General features: G+C 45.3%; 3 protein-coding genes across 3 annotated transcripts; all 3 read right to left on the reverse strand.

Annotated features, from left to right (window-relative positions):
• Positions 1 to 853: 853 nt before the first annotated feature.
• On the reverse strand, positions 854 to 3,242 carry LOC113984391 (macrophage migration inhibitory factor). Its single transcript, XM_027714393.2, has 3 exons — positions 3,036 to 3,242; positions 1,969 to 2,141; positions 854 to 1,121 (listed from the first exon to the last, which is right to left on the reverse strand). Exons 1-3 carry the CDS (start codon positions 3,141 to 3,143, stop codon positions 1,055 to 1,057), a joined length of 348 nt encoding a protein of 115 aa, XP_027570194.1. The 5' UTR covers positions 3,144 to 3,242; the 3' UTR covers positions 854 to 1,054.
• Positions 3,243 to 6,441: 3,199 nt separating this feature from the next.
• On the reverse strand, positions 6,442 to 9,388 carry LOC113984382 (macrophage migration inhibitory factor-like). Its single transcript, XM_027714383.2, has 3 exons — positions 9,253 to 9,388; positions 7,179 to 7,351; positions 6,442 to 6,514 (listed from the first exon to the last, which is right to left on the reverse strand). The coding sequence occupies exons 1-3, from the start codon at positions 9,358 to 9,360 to the stop codon at positions 6,448 to 6,450; spliced, it is 348 nt and encodes a 115-aa protein (XP_027570184.1). The 5' UTR covers positions 9,361 to 9,388; the 3' UTR covers positions 6,442 to 6,447.
• Positions 9,389 to 11,982: 2,594 nt separating this feature from the next.
• LOC113984295 (solute carrier family 2, facilitated glucose transporter member 11-like) lies at positions 11,983 to 18,812 on the reverse strand. Its single transcript, XM_027714211.2, has 11 exons — positions 18,687 to 18,812; positions 18,092 to 18,252; positions 16,355 to 16,479; positions 15,977 to 16,106; positions 15,267 to 15,415; positions 14,538 to 14,725; positions 14,281 to 14,391; positions 13,673 to 13,774; positions 13,433 to 13,508; positions 12,617 to 12,744; positions 11,983 to 12,281 (listed from the first exon to the last, which is right to left on the reverse strand). Exons 1-11 carry the CDS (start codon positions 18,810 to 18,812, stop codon positions 12,075 to 12,077), a joined length of 1,503 nt encoding a protein of 500 aa, XP_027570012.1. The 3' UTR covers positions 11,983 to 12,074.
• Positions 18,813 to 21,504: the final 2,692 nt, after the last annotated feature.

The raw sequence follows: 21,504 nt of genomic DNA on the forward strand, positions 1-21,504 counted from the left end.
GGCCCGCGCGCACCGAGATGACGTCATCACCACGAGGCCCCGGCGGAAGGCTCCAGAAGGGGCGGGAGGAGGTGGCGCCCCCTGCTGGCGAGGGGTGGGGGGAGCGCCGCGCGCCCCCTGAGGGGACCCTGAGGGGAGGGAACGTCCTGCCCAGGGAGCGTCGGAGTGGGACGGGCTGGGAGAGAGCACGGAATGCGTGCGGGACATTCAGAGAGCACAGCATCCCTATGGGATGGGCTGGGAGAGCACAGCATCTGTGCAGGACAGGGTAGGAGAGAGCACAAGATCCGTGTGGGACAGGCTGGCAGACAGCACAGCATCAGTGCGGGACACATTAGCACAGAACACCAAAGCTTCCCACAGCGCTGCAGGCTCCAGCACAGCTCCCACAGCACACCAAGGGCCTCTCCTGCTGCCTGGAGCAGGCAGTGTAAGCAATGTGGATGACACTGTTTCACCTCAGTGAGCAAAAGCACTCCTTCCTTGCTTGTTTGGCCCCACACAGCTGGCACGTTCCCAGAGGAAAGCTGCCCTGAAGGAGCAGGCACAGGGCTGGCCAAAGGACTGCTGCCACTGTGGCAACTGCAGACACAGGCCAAAAACAAACCTCAGAGTGACAAGGAGCCCCAAAGGCACCTACAGCCGCTGGGGCACAGCAAGGTAAAAATCACCCTGGAGTGCTGTTGGGAAGCAGCCACAGGCACTACCACTGTACCGTGAAATACTGTGTTGGAGAAAAAAACAGGCAAATCCAAAGCATTCCTTTTGTTTGCTTTAGGATCAGAGTGACACAGACACATTAGCAATTGCCCAACTCCATCCCTAACCTCCCAAAGCCTACACCACACACAGCTTACTTCTAAATCTTTATTTGTTTTCTACACAGAGAAAACAGAGGAATGTTGAAGCAGCAATATTTAAACACACTAGAAAGGAGCCATCAATCTGTGAGAGTGCACAAAATGCAACACGGGGCCGTTTGTGCCGCGGTCTCTGCTACGGGGCAGGGTGAGGGGAGGTCCAGGAGCAGCCTCTTCAGGCAGACAGGAGAGCTCTACGCAAAGGTGGAGCCGTTCCAGCCCACGTTGGCAGCATTCATGTCGAAGTAGTTGATGTAGACCCTGCAGAAGAAGCACAAGAGGACACAACAATGACATTAACTCACTTATATAAGTCATGAGTGAGATGGGACAATACAACACGGAACAGTGCTTCCCATTCCTCTGCTTCAAGAAGTTTCAAGCTTCATTTTCACTGAAATCTATCTAACTTCTCTGGTGAAGCCTCCAAGCAGTCAATATTCCTCTCAGTCCCTGGAATTGTACTTCTTTTCTTTTTTAAAATATAAACTCTTCTGCAGTCAGGGGCCGCCCAGACACCCAGACAGCTCTTGGTTAGCAGCCTGTCAAGAATTTCCGGAGATCAAACCCTTTTGTTTCCAAGCTCACGCGTGTCACACAGACGGGCAGCCCCAGAGAGCCAGGCATGCCCTCAGGGCTGGCTCTGCATGTCTCCCTTCCAGCCCCCATGGCAGCAGGTTCTCCCCATTCTTCACAGCTGCACACAGACACTCTCCCAAGGCTCCACAGCCCGCAAGGGATCTGCTCACAGCCTGCTGGCCTCTACTTTGTCTTTCAGCTCCAGCCTGTTACTGCTCCTCCCATGTGCTTTCAGCCTCTCTTCACCAGAGGACAAGACATCACACCTCAGAAGCAAAAGACACTGTGCAACCTGTCAGTGCTGTGGTATTTTTCCCTGTCCTGAGAGCAGGAAGCCATTGAACAGACAACTCTCCAGGGGAAGACATAAGCATCAAACTCTTAATAGGACATGAAAATGCCACAAGCGATCACTTCGTGTTTTCCCAAGCACACGGACTTATTTCTGGCTTTTTGTATTTTTAAACCAACTTTTGAAATCAGTTTCAGGAAGCCAGATATATGAGGTTAACTCACGTCCCAGCCTTACCTGTCTGCAGATACATGCAAGTGCTTCGAGATGAGATCACACAGCATCTTGGTGTAAGTCTTGTTCTGCTGCCCTCCTATTTTGCCGATGCTGTAGAGGCTGCAGAGTGCGCAGGGATCGGTGGAGCCCCCGAAGGACATCATCTGATCAGGTATGATGTGCACAGCTATGTACTGTGGGAGGAAAACACAGTTACAGCGTGTCTGACCTGTCCTCCCTTGACACAAACTTGCTTTAGGGACCAACTTTAAACAGTGCAGTTGTATTGGGGTCAGGCTACTCATCAGCGCTGCCCTCTGCACCCTTCCCAGATCCAGGGGAGGCATCAGCAGCTCAGGAGGTCGCAGCCGCGGGGGCTGCGGGGACCCTCGTCCCGGCTCTCAGCTTTAGGCACAAGGCTGTGTGTGCAAAGCCGCCGGCACCACGGGCACTCCTGCCCGCCACAGCACCGCGGCACGGGGAGATAAAGGCCCGAAATCTGCGAGTGCCAGAGCTCACATCCCCAAATCACGGGCTGAGCCACCGGGCCTGCCCGAGAGCCTGGCAGCGAGTCGGCCTTATCGAGCTCCGGCGGTCCGGCCCGAGGGGGCCGTGTCGGATGGCGAGACCACCGGGACCTGCCCGGAGGGAGGCACAGCCCGCAGGAGCGCTCCGTATCTGCCCAAGCCCCCGCCCGGGCGGGTCCGTGCCGCCGCGCAGCTCCGCCGCTCAAATCCCGACCGCCAGCACAGGCGCAGCACATCCCCGGCTACGTGAGCGCCGAGCTCCTGCAGGCCGGGCTGCCGCTGCGGGCTGGCGGCCTCCGCACGGGCAGGGGCCGGGCAGCGGGAGGCCTGGCATGGCGGGATGGAACGGGCACAGGCCCCTTCCCCCGCAGCAGCGGGGAGGGCACGGGCACAGGCTCCCTCCCCCGCAGCAGCGGGGCGGCGGCCGCGGCCCGCCCGCCCCAGGGCCCCAGAGAGCGGGCGCTGCCCCGCCGGCGCCTCCCCGCGCCGGGCCCGCCGCCCTCCGCCGCGCACGTGTTCGCCCCGCTCCCGGCCCGGGGCGGCCCCGCCGCCCGCCCTCACCTGCGCGGGCTTGCCGGTGGCCTTGGCCAGCTGCTGGGTGAGGTCGCCCAACAGGCTGTCGGGCACGGCGTCCTTGCAGACATTGGTGTAGATAGCGAACATGGGCATGGTGGCGGCAGCGGGGGCGGCGGGGCCGACGGCGGGAGCAGAGCGGCGGGAGCAGCGCACTGGAGCGAGGAAGCGGCGGCGGCGCTGCTTTTAGTGCGCGGGGCTGCGCCGGACGGAGAGCGGCCCCGCCCGGCGGGGAGGGGAGGGAGCGGGGCGGGGGGACACGCACACATCCCGCCTCCCTTCAGCCGCCCTCGCTGCGGCGTGCGGAACCTCCCGCAGCAGCCTCCTCGCCCCAGCTCTCCCCTCGCTCCGCTGTTATTAGTTCGATTTGTTGCTGCCACTGGACATTTTTTGAGGGTTTGTTGCAGGCTGCTTCCTGGAACGGAGTTCCAGGCAGTTCACACATAACCTGGTGTCAGCACACATGTGGTACCGCCGCTGTAGTACGCCCACCGCTTTCTGCAGGATTAGGGCCGGCGAGGGATATAGGCCCTAGCCTGGCAGTTGCAAAAAGGGGTACTCGCCCTTGCTTCGGAGGGTATCTTTATTTTCTCAAAATAAAGGCACATTTGTACGGTTTTTGGTTTAACTGTGTGCATACCTTTAACTCGATGTAAGCAGAAACGTTTGCCTTGCTGGCATATTAATTATTAATTATTTTCTATAACGTTTTTCAGTCAAATTAAAAATTATCTATTACTCGTCAGCATCCCCGTTTTCACATACTTTTTTCTTCTGGAAAAAAGTAGAGGTGATTTTTTGTTTGCTTAAGAACGAAGCGGTGCGTGTCTATTCGGAGGTGAGGGGCAGCAGAGCCGAGCCGTATGCTGGGCTGTGTGATGCGATGCACGTAGGCTGCCAGGGCACGGCTCCCCACGCTGCCTCTTCCCTGCCCCGACGGCAGCAGCGCTGCTCTGCTGAGCCAAATGACTCACAGGAAGGCTAAAGGGGATCAGGCCCAGAGCCTCTCCACCCAGACATTTTACACACAGGGATCAAGCACCTGCTGATTTTTAACAAAGTCCCAGCCACTGCTGCTGCTACAGAGCTTGACCATATGTACGTCATACCCATGAGCACATATAGCCCTGAATGAGGAATAAGGGATGATGTCACATAGGAATACTTAGGAGTGACACAGACTGTAATGTGGAGAACGGGAGCACTTCTTTTTGTAGTGATTAACAGTGCTTAAGAACAGCGATTAAGAACTGATTAAGTTTTCTTCCTTGGATATCCTCACCTCAGCTCCTTACCGTTGCATACTTATTGCACTTATTCCTCCCATCCTCCTGCCTCCCAGATTTGTTGCATGGAGGTGGGGTGGGAATTCTATCCGTGCAGGGAGAAAAACTTGAGAGCAATGTCACCACATGGTGTGCTCGCTCTGTGGCCTGCCAGGCCAAATGGCAGCCCCTGGCCATGCTGCCACACAATGGAGAGATATCTGCAATGTTGTTCTCCTTTGCCTCCCTGACCAAGGAAGAAGCAGTGCATACATTTTCATAGCTTCTAGAGATGCGTTTTTAGCAGTTTACCAAACACCAGTGTACTTGTGCTCACCCGTTCCTCAAGTGATTGCTCCACACTCCTACATTCATAAATCATTTCTGGATGCACAGCACCTGTTTTTAAAAACAACTGCTTGTAATTAAAATAAGAACAATGAAGAAATGTGTCTAAGAGCAAAAAATTGAAAAGTAAAATGTTTTATGGAAATATGCAATGATGTGCCAGAGGCAGAGGCAAAGGCATCTTCTACATTCCCTATTAGAGAGTATAAGGACTGTTAGCAAGCAAAGGTGGTCTCATTTGTACTTGTGCCATGAGGTGCCTTAGGAACACACATTCTGGGGTTTGGATGCTCCAAGTAGAACTCTGAAAGCATCCACCATAGAGAGGCCTCAGCAGATATGTGGGGCAGGCTGAAGCCTTTCCTGGAGACTGACTGCAGAGGGCTGGGGCATCCATGGGTTGCAGCTGGACACACCCAACTGCACCACAGCCAAAACCTGAGCACAGGGCATCTGGACCACGGAGGAGGAGCCAGGAGAACATCAGAGAATGCTGGTGCTGTGGCTCCAGGAGCAGCAGAGGCAGCATTCTTTGAGTGAGTGGCTCTATGAAAAAGGCAGATTGATTTCTGGAGAAGGAAACTGCCCCCCTGTGGAAGGTCCTGCTGCGTTTAGGGGCCATTCTGCCAAAAGAATACATACCTCATGTCATGTCTTCCTTCCTCAAGGGGCAGCTCCACATGGCTTAAAGTGGCATGAACAATATTTAATAAGATATACTGTATTTAGACGCCAAATAACACATTGTTTTACTGGCTGTGCTACTTTGATTCACCAAAGCAGCTTTCATTTGTTATCCCAGCAAAGCATTTTTGCAAGTTGAGGTGCAGGCTTGTATTTAAAACCCATGTCTGCAAAGCAAAGCTGTGATAGGAACAAAATGGGGTGTTCACAACAGAGCTCAGAACAGGGGTGTGATAGGGTTTGCTCTTCCAGAAAAAGGTCACAATACACCTAACTGAGATTTTCAGGAAATTTATCTCTACTCAATCTTTTATTTTAGTTTGGAAGCAAACGATCTTATCTGACCAAGGGCTTGAATAATAAATATTTATATTCCTTTCATAATTAATTCACCACTTCAGCCTCTGGGAATGGCTTGCTGTGCCTCTGCCTCATTCTGAGCCGTGCTCTAATCTTTGCTGTCACTACAGATTGTTCAATGGATGAAAAGGGGAGGGCAGAACAGGGAACAGTGGTTTTTTCCACTCACTCCTTCTGCCTATGCTGAGCCCTGGGAGACTCACAGCACAGGCTTTTCTGCTAATCAGCTAGGTGTCCACGTAGTGTTAGAGCTAAGGAGGACCCAGACTGCAATCCATCCCTTTTAAATAGGGGGCAATCATTTCTTTCCTCCTTTTGAAGGAAGGTTCATATGCCACATTTATAGTCACATCTATTGACTTAAATGTGTCTTGAGATCAGATCAAGATAGTTCCTTTAAATTTGGCCAGGCTCTTGAGCATGAACAGAGCAAAGACATATCCAAATGGAGTGTTCATCATCATCATCCATGATCAAACTGCTTTTAAAAGAAAAGCTTCTGTTACAACTCTTTTGAGAAGGCACTTTCCATCTCAGACACAGGTCTTTCCAGAGTAACAAGATGGTCTCAGTCATCAGGTTTCTGCTGGATTTTTATTTAAGCAGCAGACAAGATGTTAAACAGCAGTGGGTAGCAGCAACTATGGTGCCATTGCCTTTTGCATTTGTCAGGTACATGATGAACTGCAGTACTTAAATCAGGCTGAGGGGTCAGGAATAAACTTTTACCACTTAAGGGCACCTCAAGCAAAGGTGTTGTTGTTCCAGCCTACGTTGCCAGGGCTGATGTTGAAGAAGCTGACGTAGATTCTGAAAGGGAAGACAGACACCGTTAGGTGCTGAGAGCAGAGTGCTTCAGGGTGCTCCTGCAACAGGACACACAACCATGCTGTAGACTATCCCACAGGGTTTTACACTTCTCAGGCCTTGCACTCTCTTCTCCCTGCTCCTTTTAATGCCTTTTGTGCATTCTGGAGTTCTCAGTGATTTTCTACTTCTTGTTTTAAGGAGCTCTCAGGATACGGTGTTTTATTTGCAGTTATTTCTGGAGCAGACTGGCACACCTTCAGGAAAAGGACTAGAAAGGCTTTTATGCAAGTGGAAGCTCTTGCAGTTGACTTCCACATGTACCCCACAGGTAGTAGGGAAGTGCTGGTACATGTCACTCAAGTTATCATTATAATAACAAAGTTATTGTGTCTATACCTGGGCTTTTGCACATGAGATCTGTGGGCATATGCAGTGCCTGAACCCACATAATTTTAACTAAGAAATTTTACAGTTTCTGGACATCAGCATTGTGGCTCATGCAATTGCTCCTTTCTTCTTTTTAGTTGGAGAGTTGTTCCAGTTGACTCGGCATTTAATCTCTTCAAATAGCACATTAACAAAGAACACCAGAGGAAAAGTCTGGGATGAATAGTTTTCACAATCTATGGAAAGTCATGTCAGACAAGTTGCTGTGTGGACTCACCTCTCAGATGGTATTTTCAGCTCTTTGTTCAGCAGATCACAAAGCAATTTGGAGTAGACCTTGTTCTCCTGCTCCCCTATCTTGCCAATGCTGTAGAGAAAGCATATAGCACAAGGGTCTGTGGAGCCACCGAAGGACATCATCTGATCAGGAGAGATCTGTATTGCTAGATACTGTTGGAAGAAGAAAAGGAATATTATTTTCCTTTGCCATATTAAGAAAAGTTTCGAAAATCCAGGAAGGTATTTATGTACCTGAACTGCAGTGAAAATAGGTGCATGCTTTTCACGTGTTGACGTCTTACTGTCTAGATTTGCATTCTACTCCAAGACAGTCACTGCTGTGTCAGGCTACAAAGACACCATACTATTTAGGCTTGGGAGTCTTGGTTCCTAGTCCAGGTGTTCCAGGAGCTCAGTGACCTGCAACATCTCCAGAACCTCTTCCAAGCCACCAGGCCCTCCCTGCCCTGTGGGAAGGTCAGGGATGGGGGGGTGCAGTTGCATTGCTGCCGCACTGCGTTCCAGAGAGATTTTGCACCTCACTGGCTCCTGCTGCAGTCTTCCCTGCTGAGGTAAATGTGAACTGACACAGCAGAGGTCTAAATCAACATCCCCCTCATTAAACAAAATACAGCCTAATCCTACTTTTGTTCTTGATATCAGGAAAAATAGAAGAAAGTATCTATGTTAATATTAATGACCAGCCTGCGATTTTCCCTGCTGCTAATACACAGTGTCAGATCCACACACTGGGGAATCTGGGGATCAATTCCTTTGGCATCCATCTAACTTCTGTCCTGTTCTTACCCACGTTTATTAGCAGCGCATCGTTGGAACTCAGCAGCAATTAACCCTCTTGGTAAAACAAGCCAGCCTGAGTACCAGGAGTTGTCTGGGTAATTAGTCTTGGCCATCATTTACAGCTTGTTTGGGTGCAAGGTGCATCAGACCACAGCAGTCCAGGATAAGCCAAGGAGATCATACTGAGGTACCGCTTGCTTGGCCTTGTTCTCCCCTGCCTGGACACTGTGCAGTCTCAACTTTATGCCAAATGTAGGTACATGTATGTCTTTAACATCTACCCTGGAAGCAGGTTATTATTATTTAAAAAAAATAATAAAATCAAGCTAAAGCATTAATGGGCATTATTTTCTTCTTAGAGCAGTTTGAAAATATTTGAAACAGTTCATCCAGTAGGAAAAAAACCTATTTGATTAAAAATCAGTATGTTTTTCAAGTGGTACAGTTTCCTGTGAGAGGAAAGCTCTGCATTCCAGCCCAGCCTAATCCTTTCCTTCTTTCTGTGTTATAACTAAGAGACTCTCCCTTTCCTATTGCCTCCTTTGTCACGAAAAGCTTGTATGTCCTCTTCAGAAAAATCTCTTTGTTATTCCCTGTATATTTCTAAGTCCCGTTACGTATCCTTTCCACACAGCTGCACAAACCTGTTCCAGCTGCATCCCAGCCCTGGCCTCTAGCTTTATATTCAGGAGCTGTTACGCAAGAACCACCAGCTGACACACCCCCATGCCCCCATCAGCAAGTACTTGTTTGCTAGACTGATAAAAAACATTGGCTTTTTTTTAAGATTGAGAGAACACATCAGTTTTACATAAGAATACTAGTTTTTTGCTAGATGTCCAAGCAAGCTGAATGACTCATGTTTTAATTCAACTGTAACCACCAGGCTACAGGCAATTTGGTGGCAGATAACAAGCACATATTCAGCAGGTCTCAGTGAGGAAGCTGAGGGTGACTTTTGCTTTCAATCAGCCAGGTTCTTGAGAGGTATTCACAGAGATACCTGTGCACACACACCCACACACATCCCGTGTCTTCACCTACACAGAGACCTATAGTGAATATTATCCAACACAAAGCTTGTTTAGATACTTCAGTGCTTTGAGACCTCAAGTTACAGCAAACAAGTATTTGATATTTTCACAGAGAGAGGACTGCAAATACTGGTGAGTCATTAGGCATATTAGTTTATCAAGGCTATCACTGAGAAGTGGCTCGTTGCATAGGCACAACTGACTAAAGAAGGAAAACATTTGAGCATCTGGACTTACCTGTGCTGGTTTGTCCAATGCTTTTGATAACTGTTGGGTCAGCTCCCCTGTAAAAGATTCTGGAATCTTATCCTTGCTTATATTTGTGTTAACAATGAATTTAGGCATCTTTGGATCACAAGCAGGTTTTCTTTCACAGCTTTGTTTCTAACTCACCTGCAAGCTGGCTCCCCCCACTGTGCTGGTGAGCACCTCAGGAGCCTTTAAATAGTCAGTGGTACTTTCCACAGGTGCCCCGGGAGGGGTGGGAGTGCCTCGAGAGAGACAAGGCTGCATGTGCCATCTGCAGGCTGCTCACACAGACTGCCAATGGACTGTCCTGGGAGGGAACCCCGGCTTTTGCACTCTGGAAACCAAAGCATCCAAGATGACACTTCATATTTGGATACAGCCTGACTGTGAAAGCAGTGAAAAAATGAGTGTTACAGAGTTATAATGTACCTCTTTATGCAAGTCTTATAATTATTAAAAAAAAAAAAAAAAAGAGATGGATGACTCAGTTGTGAGGTCTGGAACTCTTTCTGTGGAATAGACCATAACAGAAAAACCCCAGTAGCACATGTTGTGCAGACCTTTCCTGAACCATGACTAAGTCATGACAAAAATGCCTTAAAATCAGGATCTTGATTTTCCACTGTGGTGAGCACTGGTTTCTACACGCTTGGAGAAGGCTTGTTTTCAACTTGCTCCTTTGTTGTGCAAATAGTCCCATAGCAGTCATAACTCTTGAGAGATAGGAAATCCACAGGCATTCTGACATGAGAGGCTTTTATCCAGAGTGGAGTATGTGGCAGAGCTGGGATCAGTGTTCATTGCTGCCTAGTTGAGCCTTACATGAGAGAAGTGATTTAGAGGGATCATATGGCAGTGGGCAGGGGGGGTTTGCAGTGAGATGTGTGAGGAGAGCAGGTTGAAAATGCTGATGGGAGTAAAATAAATGGTTTGTTAATCTCTCCATGTTAAAGGTGATGAGTGTCTTTATGCCCAATAGTTTCTGAGGTAAGGCCTTTTCTACTCACTTGGTTCTCCAGGCTTTGGAAAAGAGGAAGAGCTTTCCGTAGCTCGGACTAAATGTTTGTACTCTAACAATGTAATTTAAGCCAATACTTTTTAAATGGTGAAAGCCTCTGTAAGAACATGCTTAAGCTGATTTTGTTCAAGGTCAGGCCTGGGCCCTGACCAACTCAATCTAGTGGGTGACATCCCTGCCCATGGCTGAGGGGTTGGAACTGGATGATCTTTAAGGTCCCTTCCAGCCCAAGCCATTCTGTGATTCTATGGTTGTGTGGTGTATGTTGGGTTTAAGTCAGTTCCTTCACTGTAGCTCCCTTGCTGTAAAAAAGTCAGTAAATAAAAAGTCGGGAGATGAATTACTATGTGTCAGTGTTCACCTACAGCCCATGTCAGTGGATTGTGTCTCCTATATGCAAAGCATTCTGAAAATAATGAAGACCCTCAAAAAACACCAGAAGTAAAATCTGTTTCTACGAAGGGCCTTTTCAGAGCACGTTTCCTAAGTCAGTGCATTAAAAACAAACTCAAGTGACACCTGAATCTGTAAGAAGAAGAACTGTAGTTTTTAATACTGATTATTTTTTTCTTCAGTGGTTAGTGGAAAGCAGGTGGCATGACCCAAAGCTTTTAGTCACAAATCTTGTCACAAATATACTTGTTAGTGGTCACTTGGAAAAACTTAGGCTATTTCCAATGAAATTCACAGCCTATTTTTACTGCTGGGTACAATAATCACTCCTTACTTGCAGCTTGCTTACATAACAAGAAAAACATTTCCAAAACAAACTCTTTCTTCTCTGAAAACATCTGATGTAATTCCCAGAAGCTGATGTACCAGGTTGGAAATTAGTTCCTTAGACACCGGAGATGCTCTTGGGAGTGTCCTTTACTTTATAGCAGCCATTTTTCTTCTTTTGCATACAATAATATGTCAGTTTGGTAGGTCCTTCTCCCTGCCTAGAGTTACTGGGATGTTCTCCACTGAGCTTTCCATTACATCTCCAGAAGGTTTGTTGCACAGTACAATTTCACTTTCAATATTTGTTTGTGTTGTCACGCTGGAACCTTTTTTCCTCATTTGCTGTGCTAAGTTTTTAGTCCATGTCTGCTCAGGTCACCCTAAATGCCATATCTAGCTTTTCCTCTGTCTGCCTGCTAGCCAAGTACTTCAGACTTCTGTGTTTCCCCATCCTCATGACATTTAACCTTCTTAATCCTTCTTTCTCTCGGTTTGTCCTCTTAAATTATTTTACTTAGTCTTTCATATTTCTGACACTCTTCTCTGAGCTGTTTTCCAGCAGGTTCCTGGTTATGAGGTACTTCCTGCTAGTGAGGTCTCCTCTAGGAAAGGCCAATAAGAGACTGCTCAGGTATCTGTGGCACTGGGCAGGACCCTGGGAACAGGGGACACCAACTGAGGCCCAGGGCTGTGGGTCCAGGACTGTGAGCAGAGCCTCTGTGTATGTTCTTCTTTGGGCCCTGTGGACTGTTAACAGAATGTTTTAAAAATTCTTAAGATGTACTACCATAAAAGGGTTTTTAATGTGAAAAAACCCTTCATGTCTTGAAACTGAGTGGGGAAATTTCCAGCGAAAACATTTAGATATCATCCAGAAATAGAACTCTGGCATGATGAGTTTCATAGCTATTAAAAAAAAAAAAAAAAAAAAAAAAAGAAAAGGAAAAGGGAAAAGAAAAAATAAATGAGACAGAAGATCTTGCAGTCTGGTTTTAATGTTTCCTTTTTAGTTCTATTGCAACATTCTTTCCTGTCTTTTCCAAGAGATGCAAATTTCTCCTCTGAACACTCAGAGCTTCGTGCAAGCCAACTGTTCCTTAGGAAAGTTATTTTCAGTGAAGGAGGTTTCTTTTTTCCCAAAGTTTAGTTTGTTGAACTCTGCTTTTATTTCCATGATTGACTTTCCCTTGGTCTCAGGAAGATACAGGTAAATGAAAATTGCTGATAAAGCAAGAATTGCCAAAAAGATGAGGAAGCAGAAGGGTCCAAGGTTATCCTGCAAGCAGAAATGAGACACTGTAAGGAAAATAAGAATCTCATTTCTGTTTCCCTGCCTTTTAGTGCAAGCCCATGACTTTGAAATTAAAATTCAAAAGTGTACTCAGCACACAATCCAAGACAGGTATCAAACCAGAAGTTTCCACTGGCCATGTTTGACCTGAGTCCTGTTGCTGCTCCTCTGACAGGCTTGGAGAGTTCCTGAACAGGTTTGGTATTTGGACAGAGCTCTAAGCTTTGCATGTCATTGCAATTTGTTGCTGTTATTTTGCTCCCTGTCAGCATTCAGAAATGGATCCTCCTGGAAGGAGGGATCCACTTAGAGTCACTTACAACAAGCAGTGGAAAAATCATCCCAAGTACGAACAGTCCCATCCAGTTGATACAGCCAACAATCAGAAAGGCTGATGGTCTGTATGACTGGCTGAAGATTTCAACCATGACAGCTACAGAGGCTCCAGCTGAAAAAGAAAAGCCAAACACAAACCAGGCATGTTCGTTTCCTTGCTCCTGCTGAGGTTGCTCCCAATGGCAGTGGCAGATCACTGACAGGTAGAATAGGTGGCCTGTTGGTAGGTGGCCACTGCTATGAGGGTGAAAGACCTTGATTCCAGAAAGGGGCTGCAGCTGTTAATTTAGGTTTCTCTCATGTGTACTGGAATTGTTTTTCTGGTACCAGTGGGTCTGTGCAGTTCCACATTGCACTGGTAGCCATTAGTGGTGCAATGATTTATAAAACCAGCTCCCCTTTTGGCTCCTGGAGTCAGTTCCACCTGAAGCATTTTGGTAGGCATAAGCTTAGCTTGCTAGGTTAATGAAAATTATTGCTATAACATGTAGGCAAGATGAGTACTGTGACATACATTGCAATGCTTAGATTCCTGTTTTTAGCTGAGTATTTTAAAAATCATTCTGAAATTTCGTTCTCAAACCCTCTGGAGATGATACTGTGTTTTAAATTATTTAGGTCTTGTGATCAGCAATAAAATCCAAGGTGTCTATATCCTTTCCCTGTTTCCCACTTGTACATGTCTGTCCTTCCTTCCTTGATTTCCAGAACTTTTTCACCATGGCACTGGTCTGTTCTTCCTTTGCCAATTGTGTTGCTGGTACAAAATTTCCTCCCAACACAGCCATTGCTGTACTCACATGGTCCACTTCCATAGAAGACAACGAATAGGAAGATCAGGATAATGCTGAAGTAATGCATCCAGAAAAAACGATGCTGAGGGTGAGAAATGGGTGATATCAAACAGTTAGACACGTGACAGAATGGCAGAGCTCTGTATTTTCTGCCACTGGCTCAGGTTTTTGTACATATCCCGTGAGGTAAGACTGGAAAGGTGGGCTGGTGCTGAGTAAGGGGCCAGAAGGCTGCTGCCTCCTTACCTGCAGGGACAGGGTCATGGTAAGCAGTGCTAGCACAGAACACATCAGTGTGTATCCTCTCCAAAGCAGCACCTTCCTCCCAAACCTGTCTATAAGGGTGCTCTGAAAAGCAGAAAACACAAGTCATAAATCCTAGTTCTCAAATTAAATAATTCCTCCCCTCTCCATGTATTCTTTGCAGAAGACTTATATGACTAATATCCATAAATCAATGTCATTTAAGTCTCTTAATTCCTAGTGGATTAGATTAACTTTTTCAAACTAATTTATGATTAACAAAGCTGTGTTTATTAGTCAACCTTAGGCTGGTTTTAAACAGTTCCCTTTCTTGCCTGCTGGCATATGTCGAATTGTGCACACGTGCATACCCACACCTAATCCAGAACATCAGAAAATTATTTTACAGAATAAAATTTAGTCTAAAGACATACACTCATGCAAGTAATCTGGAACAAGAACTGCCTTTTATCCTGCATGTGGTTTTGCAGAACCAGGAAGATGTGTCTTAGGTTATGCAAATCTCCCCCGAGCCCAGTCATAGGAAAGGAAAAGTACAATTGTTGACCACATTAAATTTTTCCTTCAAACTCAAGTCTGAAAAGACTTACACACAGTATAGAGGATAAGCATTCACACAACCCAATTCCCAGGGATGCATATGGGATAAGGTATTCTTCAAACTTGGCTGTGTGGAACACTTCAAAAGAGTAGAAGTATATCTGAAAAATGCAGAGAGGAAATGCACCTGTGAAAAAAGCATTGCATTGAGGTGCAGTTCTAAGCTGGCATAATAACACTGACTTAGAGGGGTTTGTTATGCTGCCTAGTGTTGTCCCTTGTGCTGGGGATAAAGAGGGCACTCAACTGCATTGATTCCACAGAGCTGCAGGGTGGTCATAACAGTCATCATGAAGTAAAGCTGCCAGCGCAAAGATCGCTCTTTGATCACTTCGAGGACACGCAAGGTTTTCGTGCTCCCCATTGCACCCTTCTCCTTCATAATGTCATCTATTTCTGCTTGGTGGTCTCCTTCCCCCCAGAGCTTCCTGATGGCTGTTGGAGAGAAAGAGGGAGGTGGATTGTTCTACCTCTGCAGCTCCATCAGCAGTGGTTACATTAAACCCTTTAGTCTGCCTGTCCGTGTGTGAGATGGTGGTGCTGCTTCTGCTGTGTGGTTGGGGCTGGGGCAGTGGGCACTCAGAAGAATTTTGACTCACTGGTTGTCAGTACAGTGTAGCTTTCTAACGTGGAGTTGACCTGATTGTAAACAAAGTCAACACTTAAGTACAGTTTATTGAATTTGAAAAAAGAGCTGCCTAAACCATTTCCTTTAAAGAAGCAAAGCAGTGCCCAGCGAAGTGGGAAATGCTAGACGTGCTGATACATAACTGTGTATCTTGTCTTAATGAGACTGAGTGAGGCTCAGGTTAATACAGACATATTGTCATAGGGACCTCATCTGTTGTGTGTGAAACTGCCTCTGCTCTGTGGCACTGCACTGTGCTGCACAGCTCTGCCCTGCTTGTCTTCTGCACGGGCTGTCACCCTAACACAGCAAAGGAAGTGAAGTAAGTGAGGAAAGCAGACACTCTACCTTTCCTGCAGGCTTCCTCATTACCCTTCTGTATCAGGAGGTAGGATGGTGAATCGGGGAAAAATGGGAGGGTAACCAGTTGAACCAATGCTGAAAGTCCACTAGATGCTAACAACCATGGCCACAAAGCTTCGCTTCCTAAAATCTCCCTGGAAAGTGTATGTGAAACAAAAATGCTGAAATAATGGAATGACTGTTCAGGAAGTTTTTCTGAGTGATGAAGGTTGCTCAGATCCCATTCAAGAGTGCAGTGGAGCAAAACCCTGAATTCATAATTTGGCAAATTTCACAAATTTTGCTATTTTTATTCCTGGCAATTTTATTTTAAAGGAATTATTTGATATTTTGAAAAACTTTCTAAATATCATTGGGACCCAGTATAATGTCTAGAGAGCTGATGAGACTCATTTGCCCACTGTTTAGTCACAGGACCAAAACTAAGACTTTTTATGTAAGTACAGTAAATTTTGAAGGGGAAGTCCCCCAGAAGAAAAGGTGTGGAAATAAGAAGAAATCATATTATGAGTAATTAATTTTCTGCCTTCTTTATTCAAAATTAAATGTCTGCCTTAAAACTAAGGTGGATGTGGATGTGACGGTCCTCCTAGGGAGGATGGGAATGTTTCTCAGTCACTGACTAGGTGGAAGGGTAAGGTTGTAGAAAGATTTCTACTTTTAGTGTAACCTGATCAAAAGATTGGAGAATTTACCGTAGTCCAATGACCTGTCCTGTGAGTTTTCCCAGGGTCAGAAAAACAGAAACGGTGGAGTTGGCAAATCCACGCAGCTTCTTGGGTGAAATCTCTCCTACATACTGAGGATGTATATTCATAGAAAAACCTTGAACACAGAGGAGGATAAATGACTGTTAAAATATTTAGAAAAGCTTAACTTTTTGACTCCGTCCTCTCTTACAGTTTCCATTCACTCTGATATTTAGATTACAATCTCTTGCAAAAGGGGTGATGTCTTTCACTTTCATTAAGTGCCTGGTATAATTGCTTTAAAAATCATTCTCCAAGAATGGCTGCAGAGACAATCCCAGAACAGCAGGGACTCTTGCAGTCCCCACTGGCACAAGCACATACCTGAACCAATGCCGTAGAGAAGGCGCCCGACCAGAATCATCTCAAAGGATTTGGCTGTTTTACTGAAGGCCATGAAAAGTGCAGCTGCCAGCATGATCAGGTTGGTGAATATTTGGCACTTTTTTCTGAAAAAAAACAAAACAAAACAAAACCCAAACAAAAAATCTCAAAAGGCCTTGAGAATTTAGTGTGAAATGTGAACCTTTTGTACTCTTTTGAACTACTCTTGCTTTGACAGGAAGCATGGTAGAACCATTCCTACTATTTTGAGGAATGGATGAAATAATTTTGACTTTGGATAGTCAAAACGATTCTTTGAAATTTTAGGATCCTTTAGATTTGAATTAATTGATATTTTTGAGCTCAGAATTTAAAGAGTTGGAACGCTTTGTCAGCATTTCCACAGTACAAACGGGGAAGAGATCGAACAGCTGGCCCATTTTATCACCAAGATTTTTAAACGGCTATAACTCCTCTTAAAATGCCAGGTTGTCTCCCAGAAACAGTCTGAATCCATAGGTCCCATTCTAGAACGGCTCATATTAAAGATACTCTTGGCTAAATGGGTGTGATCTGAGATGACAGAGAGAGTTTTTAGAGGCGTATATCATTTCAAAAGTGCCTCTGTATGAATTGTGGCCTGCTGTGTTCACAGCCCTGATGCTTCAGGCTCAAATCCAAGTTTCAAAGTCTTTTGCACTCAGATGTTTTGCTGTGATGCTTGTTAGACAGGAGTCCCCTTGCACACATTAAGGATTCACAGAGACCCTTGTGTTTAGTCCGGGATTCAGCAATTAGGTTATCATGGGTTAAATGACCCATGGGAGAAGTGCATGATCTTGTTTCCAGTCTTGGGAGACCCTGTGTGTGTGGGATGAGGCAGTGTCCCACAAGAAATCTCTTGGGGGCACTTACCTGATAGGAAAGAACACAATTGCAGGCAGGCTAAGATGGTTTGATGAGACCCATATGAGGGGCCTCTGGATCAGTGTGTTGTGGAGCAGATCTTTAAGTGGTCACACCAAGTAGATATATTTGCCAATTGCTCTGCAAACGAAATCAGTGGTGTTACACACAAGGCACTGAGAACAGACCACACTGGTGAGGGATCCTTCCTCCATCTAGTGGGAAAGATAGCTTGGGAACTGACTTTCAGTAAAATGGATTCCCAAGAACAGAGATGTCTCTTGGACATTTGTTTTGGTGCTGGTTGTATCTTTACAGTGTACTTACAGGCAATTTCTTTTTTCTCTTTTGTTCATATTTTCATCAGGCTGGATCTGAATATTTAATATAATGTCTGTACCCCAAAATGAGTGTATTTAAACGGAAATCTAGTTCTTCTTTGTCACTTAAGGATATCTTCCAGGTGTTTGAGTAACTGCATATAATGTGTTACAACACAAGACACACAGCTCTTTCATTGGGGTTTGTAAAGCTTGGGAGACCTTTATGAGAGCCATAGGGGACATTAAAGAGAATGTGACCCTATGCCACTACTCCCAGAGGCACTGATCTGGTGATGTGATGATGACTGCAGCCTTTACAGAGTACAATTCCCTGGGGAGGGCAGATAAACAAGGCAGAAGGCTGTTTGCTACTTGGAAGAGGTGGATGTGCTGGGAAACCCAACCCGTTGTGTCTGACCAGGCTGCTTCAACCAAAAAGAGCTTCATTTGTTCACCTTGGTATTTCCCTGCACTTTCTGACTGTGGAGCTGTTACAAGAAGCACTTACTTCCTGTATTTTGTAGTCACGTAGGTACAGAAGAGGGACCCCAGGAGCCCTCCTATCCCATAAACAGACACGATGAAGGACCACAGCAGCATGATTGTCTCGGGATGGAGGGGGGAGCCGTGTCGCTCTATCCACGTTTCGTTAATAAACTTCCTGATGTGCTGAAAAATAGAATGAGATTTGACCGGATGAGGGGTATAAGATCCCTTCATATTATTTGGATGTTGTATTTCAGATCGAGCCTGTGGTTCTAATATTAGATTTATTTTGAGTCTTTCTTAGTAAAACAAGTTCACCGAGATCACACTGCAAAATCTACAAGTTTATATCACTCAGGAAGCTTCCTGGCAAGCATGCTAAGAGCACATTTGTTATCTTTCTATGGGGACTTGTATACTATGTGGTAAAAACTTATTTAAAACAGAAAATGCTGTCCTGTTCTTCAAAGGAGAAAAAGTTCTCTGCACATGTGATGTTACTGTTAGCCAAAGAAAAGGCACAGACTGTGAATGGTCAGTAAATTTGAGATTTATGGGAGAACGGAGAGCTCAGGCTCTCCATTTGTGTTATCAGCCTCAGGGAGATGGCTCCTTACCACAGAAGGATAGTTGATTACAGAAATGTGGAATCCATATGGGAAGCTACCACCAATTCCCAGCACTAAGATCATTTGATATAGTCCCCGGAACTGAACCTGCAAAGCAAACATAAAATGCTCCATCAGCTTCTCATTAGTCTGGATCTGTGCAGGGCCAAATCCACACTGGTCCTTCCTCTTTGTCTACTTCAAATCCTCTTGAATATAAGCATTTTTCAAAATCCCTCTAATCTACTCCTGAAACACTCTCATCATCCACAGTGCCATAGCAAACTACCTGGCACTGTAAAGGTGATAATCCATCACTCTGCTTGCAAGTCTTCCCCGTGTAAGACTGTGGAAACTCTCAGTGGATTATATTGATTGTCTCTTGATGAAATGAAGAAAGTAATTTATTTTAAACCTTATGTCATGGTTTCTCAGCCTTTCGCAGCAAGGTTAAAATATTCATTATTTTGGAAAGTAATCAGAGTGGTTAACAATTACTATTGTTTCAGTAATTCAGAAGACAAAAGTAAAGTAGCATTGTCAATGGTGGAGCTGCCAGAGCTGTTTTTATTTTTATTTTATTTCATTTCATTCATTTCATTCATTCATTTCATTTCACGTTGTTTCATAGAAAAGACCATGCAGCACGATCTTCATGGCCCCATTGTTCTTGGTGATGTTTAAACACAGAGAGGAAAGACAGTCTCTGTACCAAAGGGACTTAAAATCCTTAAAGAATCTGAATCTTCTGCATTTTGTCAGCTTTGTCTTTTCTATGCCATAGCCCTGAGAAGAAGTGACCAGATACTCACCAGGCTGGAGAAGAAGGCAGCCATCTCGATGGGAGAGCCTGGTGCTCCCTGGCAGGGACCTGCCAAAGGAGCCAAGTGCTCACCTTATACAACAGCAGGATCAGGGAACTGGTCCCATGTCACTGAAGTTAAATTTTACTTCAGAGGCTTTTGAGTTGATTACACCCATTTCAGCGGTCGTACAAAGTTTAGGATTGTTGGATTAAATATTTCAACCAATGGTTATGTCCCAATAACCAAGTTGGTCTCCCTTGCAGGGAACCTGTTCACTTCATCAGCACTGTCTTGTGCTGGGGAGATAGAGAGCCGAGACAACAATTTTAAACAGGATTACCATAATCATGACTTTGCTCAGTTTTCAGTACAAACTGCGAAACGTAGAGACAAAATGATCTGTTGGGAATCTTAGGTGGGGCTTGGACAATGAACTATAGGACTTTGACATATAACAGGAAAGATCTATCCTGTCTTCATGTGACAGTAACTGGAGCACATCGTAACTTAATCATTACTGAAAGGAACTGAACTGCTCCATGATTTTGAAATGTGGTGCAAACTTAGTGATTCCACAGTGGCACAGTGAGCTTGGTGAGCTCAGTATTTAATAGTAGCTGGTTTTCCTTTGCTAGTAGAGAAAAAAATTCATTATGCACATTTTTGTCTGGCATTTCCATTAGTCAGTATGCTTATTTCTGTGCCTGTGATGAAAAAAAGGTTGTTTTGGAACTGTTTTGTAACCTCCACAGCTGCATTGATGTCTCTGTTTTTCTGAGAGAAAATTCGAAGGCTTTAACTTCATTTATTTCGCAATTAGGAGGGGTTTGTATTTATTGAGTTGGTAAATGGCTTAGTTATCACTTGCCATTTACACTTCAGTTAAAGAAGAGGAGGAAGAAATCATAGAGGGCTTATTGGATGCAAGCAGTCATGTTTACTGGAAAATACATCACATGCAAAGCATATTCACAGATTCTCCAGCTAATGGCTGAAATGTAGCGTGTGGCAGCACCTGACCTCTTCTCCCATCACTGCACAGCCTCGTCGTGGTCTTGACTTTGCTTTTGATGTGTGCTGAGAGTTCATGGGGGATTTGTTTCCAGTTGAGGTTCTCCGGCAGATAATCTGTTGTTAGAGCACAAACAAGACTGTCCCTTTGATGCTAAGAATTAATTTCCTTTTCTGTAAAGTTATACAAAGTTGAAATAACATGGTGTGCATCTGATAGAGGGAAGAAATGCCATGTTGGCTGCTGGTATCTGTCTTGCTCAGATGATATTGGGGCAAGCCACAAGCAGGCAATAACACGTAGCTTTTGGCATGGGACATTCCTTCTCAAATGCAGTCTATTGAACATATTTTCTTATGTTGTACATCACCCTCTTCTACAAGTATTTACACATGTTGTAACTTACACTCTTTGCTCTTGGACATTAATTTAGGATTCCTACTTTGAGTAGGTTAAGAGTCTTCCTCTCATGACTCCCATAATGTGTAATGTCTTTTGCATTTATGGTGATTAGTGACTGTACTGCTTCTGTGCTGTTATTGCTTACACTGTGCTTAGTAGATGTGCAGTTTCTTTATTAGTGCTAACAAAGTAATTGGCAGGTATCTTAGAGATATCCTTTGGTGATATTTGTGCTCAGGACAGTAAATCTCACAACATCAGGCCATTTAGTCATTGATCTTGCAATTTTAAAGACACACATATGCAAAGCTGTGCTAAACCTTCCTTCATACAGGCCAGCAAGACCAGATCCATGTTTTTTGTGTCCATCTGACAGCAGTTCACTGATCCAGTTTTCAAGTGTTTATATGTGCCTCAGTTAGTATTTGAGACATATCTTACCCATCAGCTGGTATGTCTGGAAGAAAATGTAGTACATGTTCCTGAAGCTTCTGGATGACTATCCTCTTTGTCCCTGTCACCTCACATGTATATTTGAACCAGACATTTTTGCTGTTTCATCCCTTGACCAGACTGTCCCCACAATACAGCTCTTGCTCCCCTGAGC

The sequence above is a fragment of the Pipra filicauda genome, unplaced genomic scaffold (assembly GCF_003945595.2).
Source record: "Pipra filicauda isolate LSUMZ 115617 unplaced genomic scaffold, ASM394559v2 scaffold33_size4404698_pilon, whole genome shotgun sequence".
Taxonomy (NCBI): Eukaryota; Metazoa; Chordata; class Aves; order Passeriformes; family Pipridae; genus Pipra; species Pipra filicauda.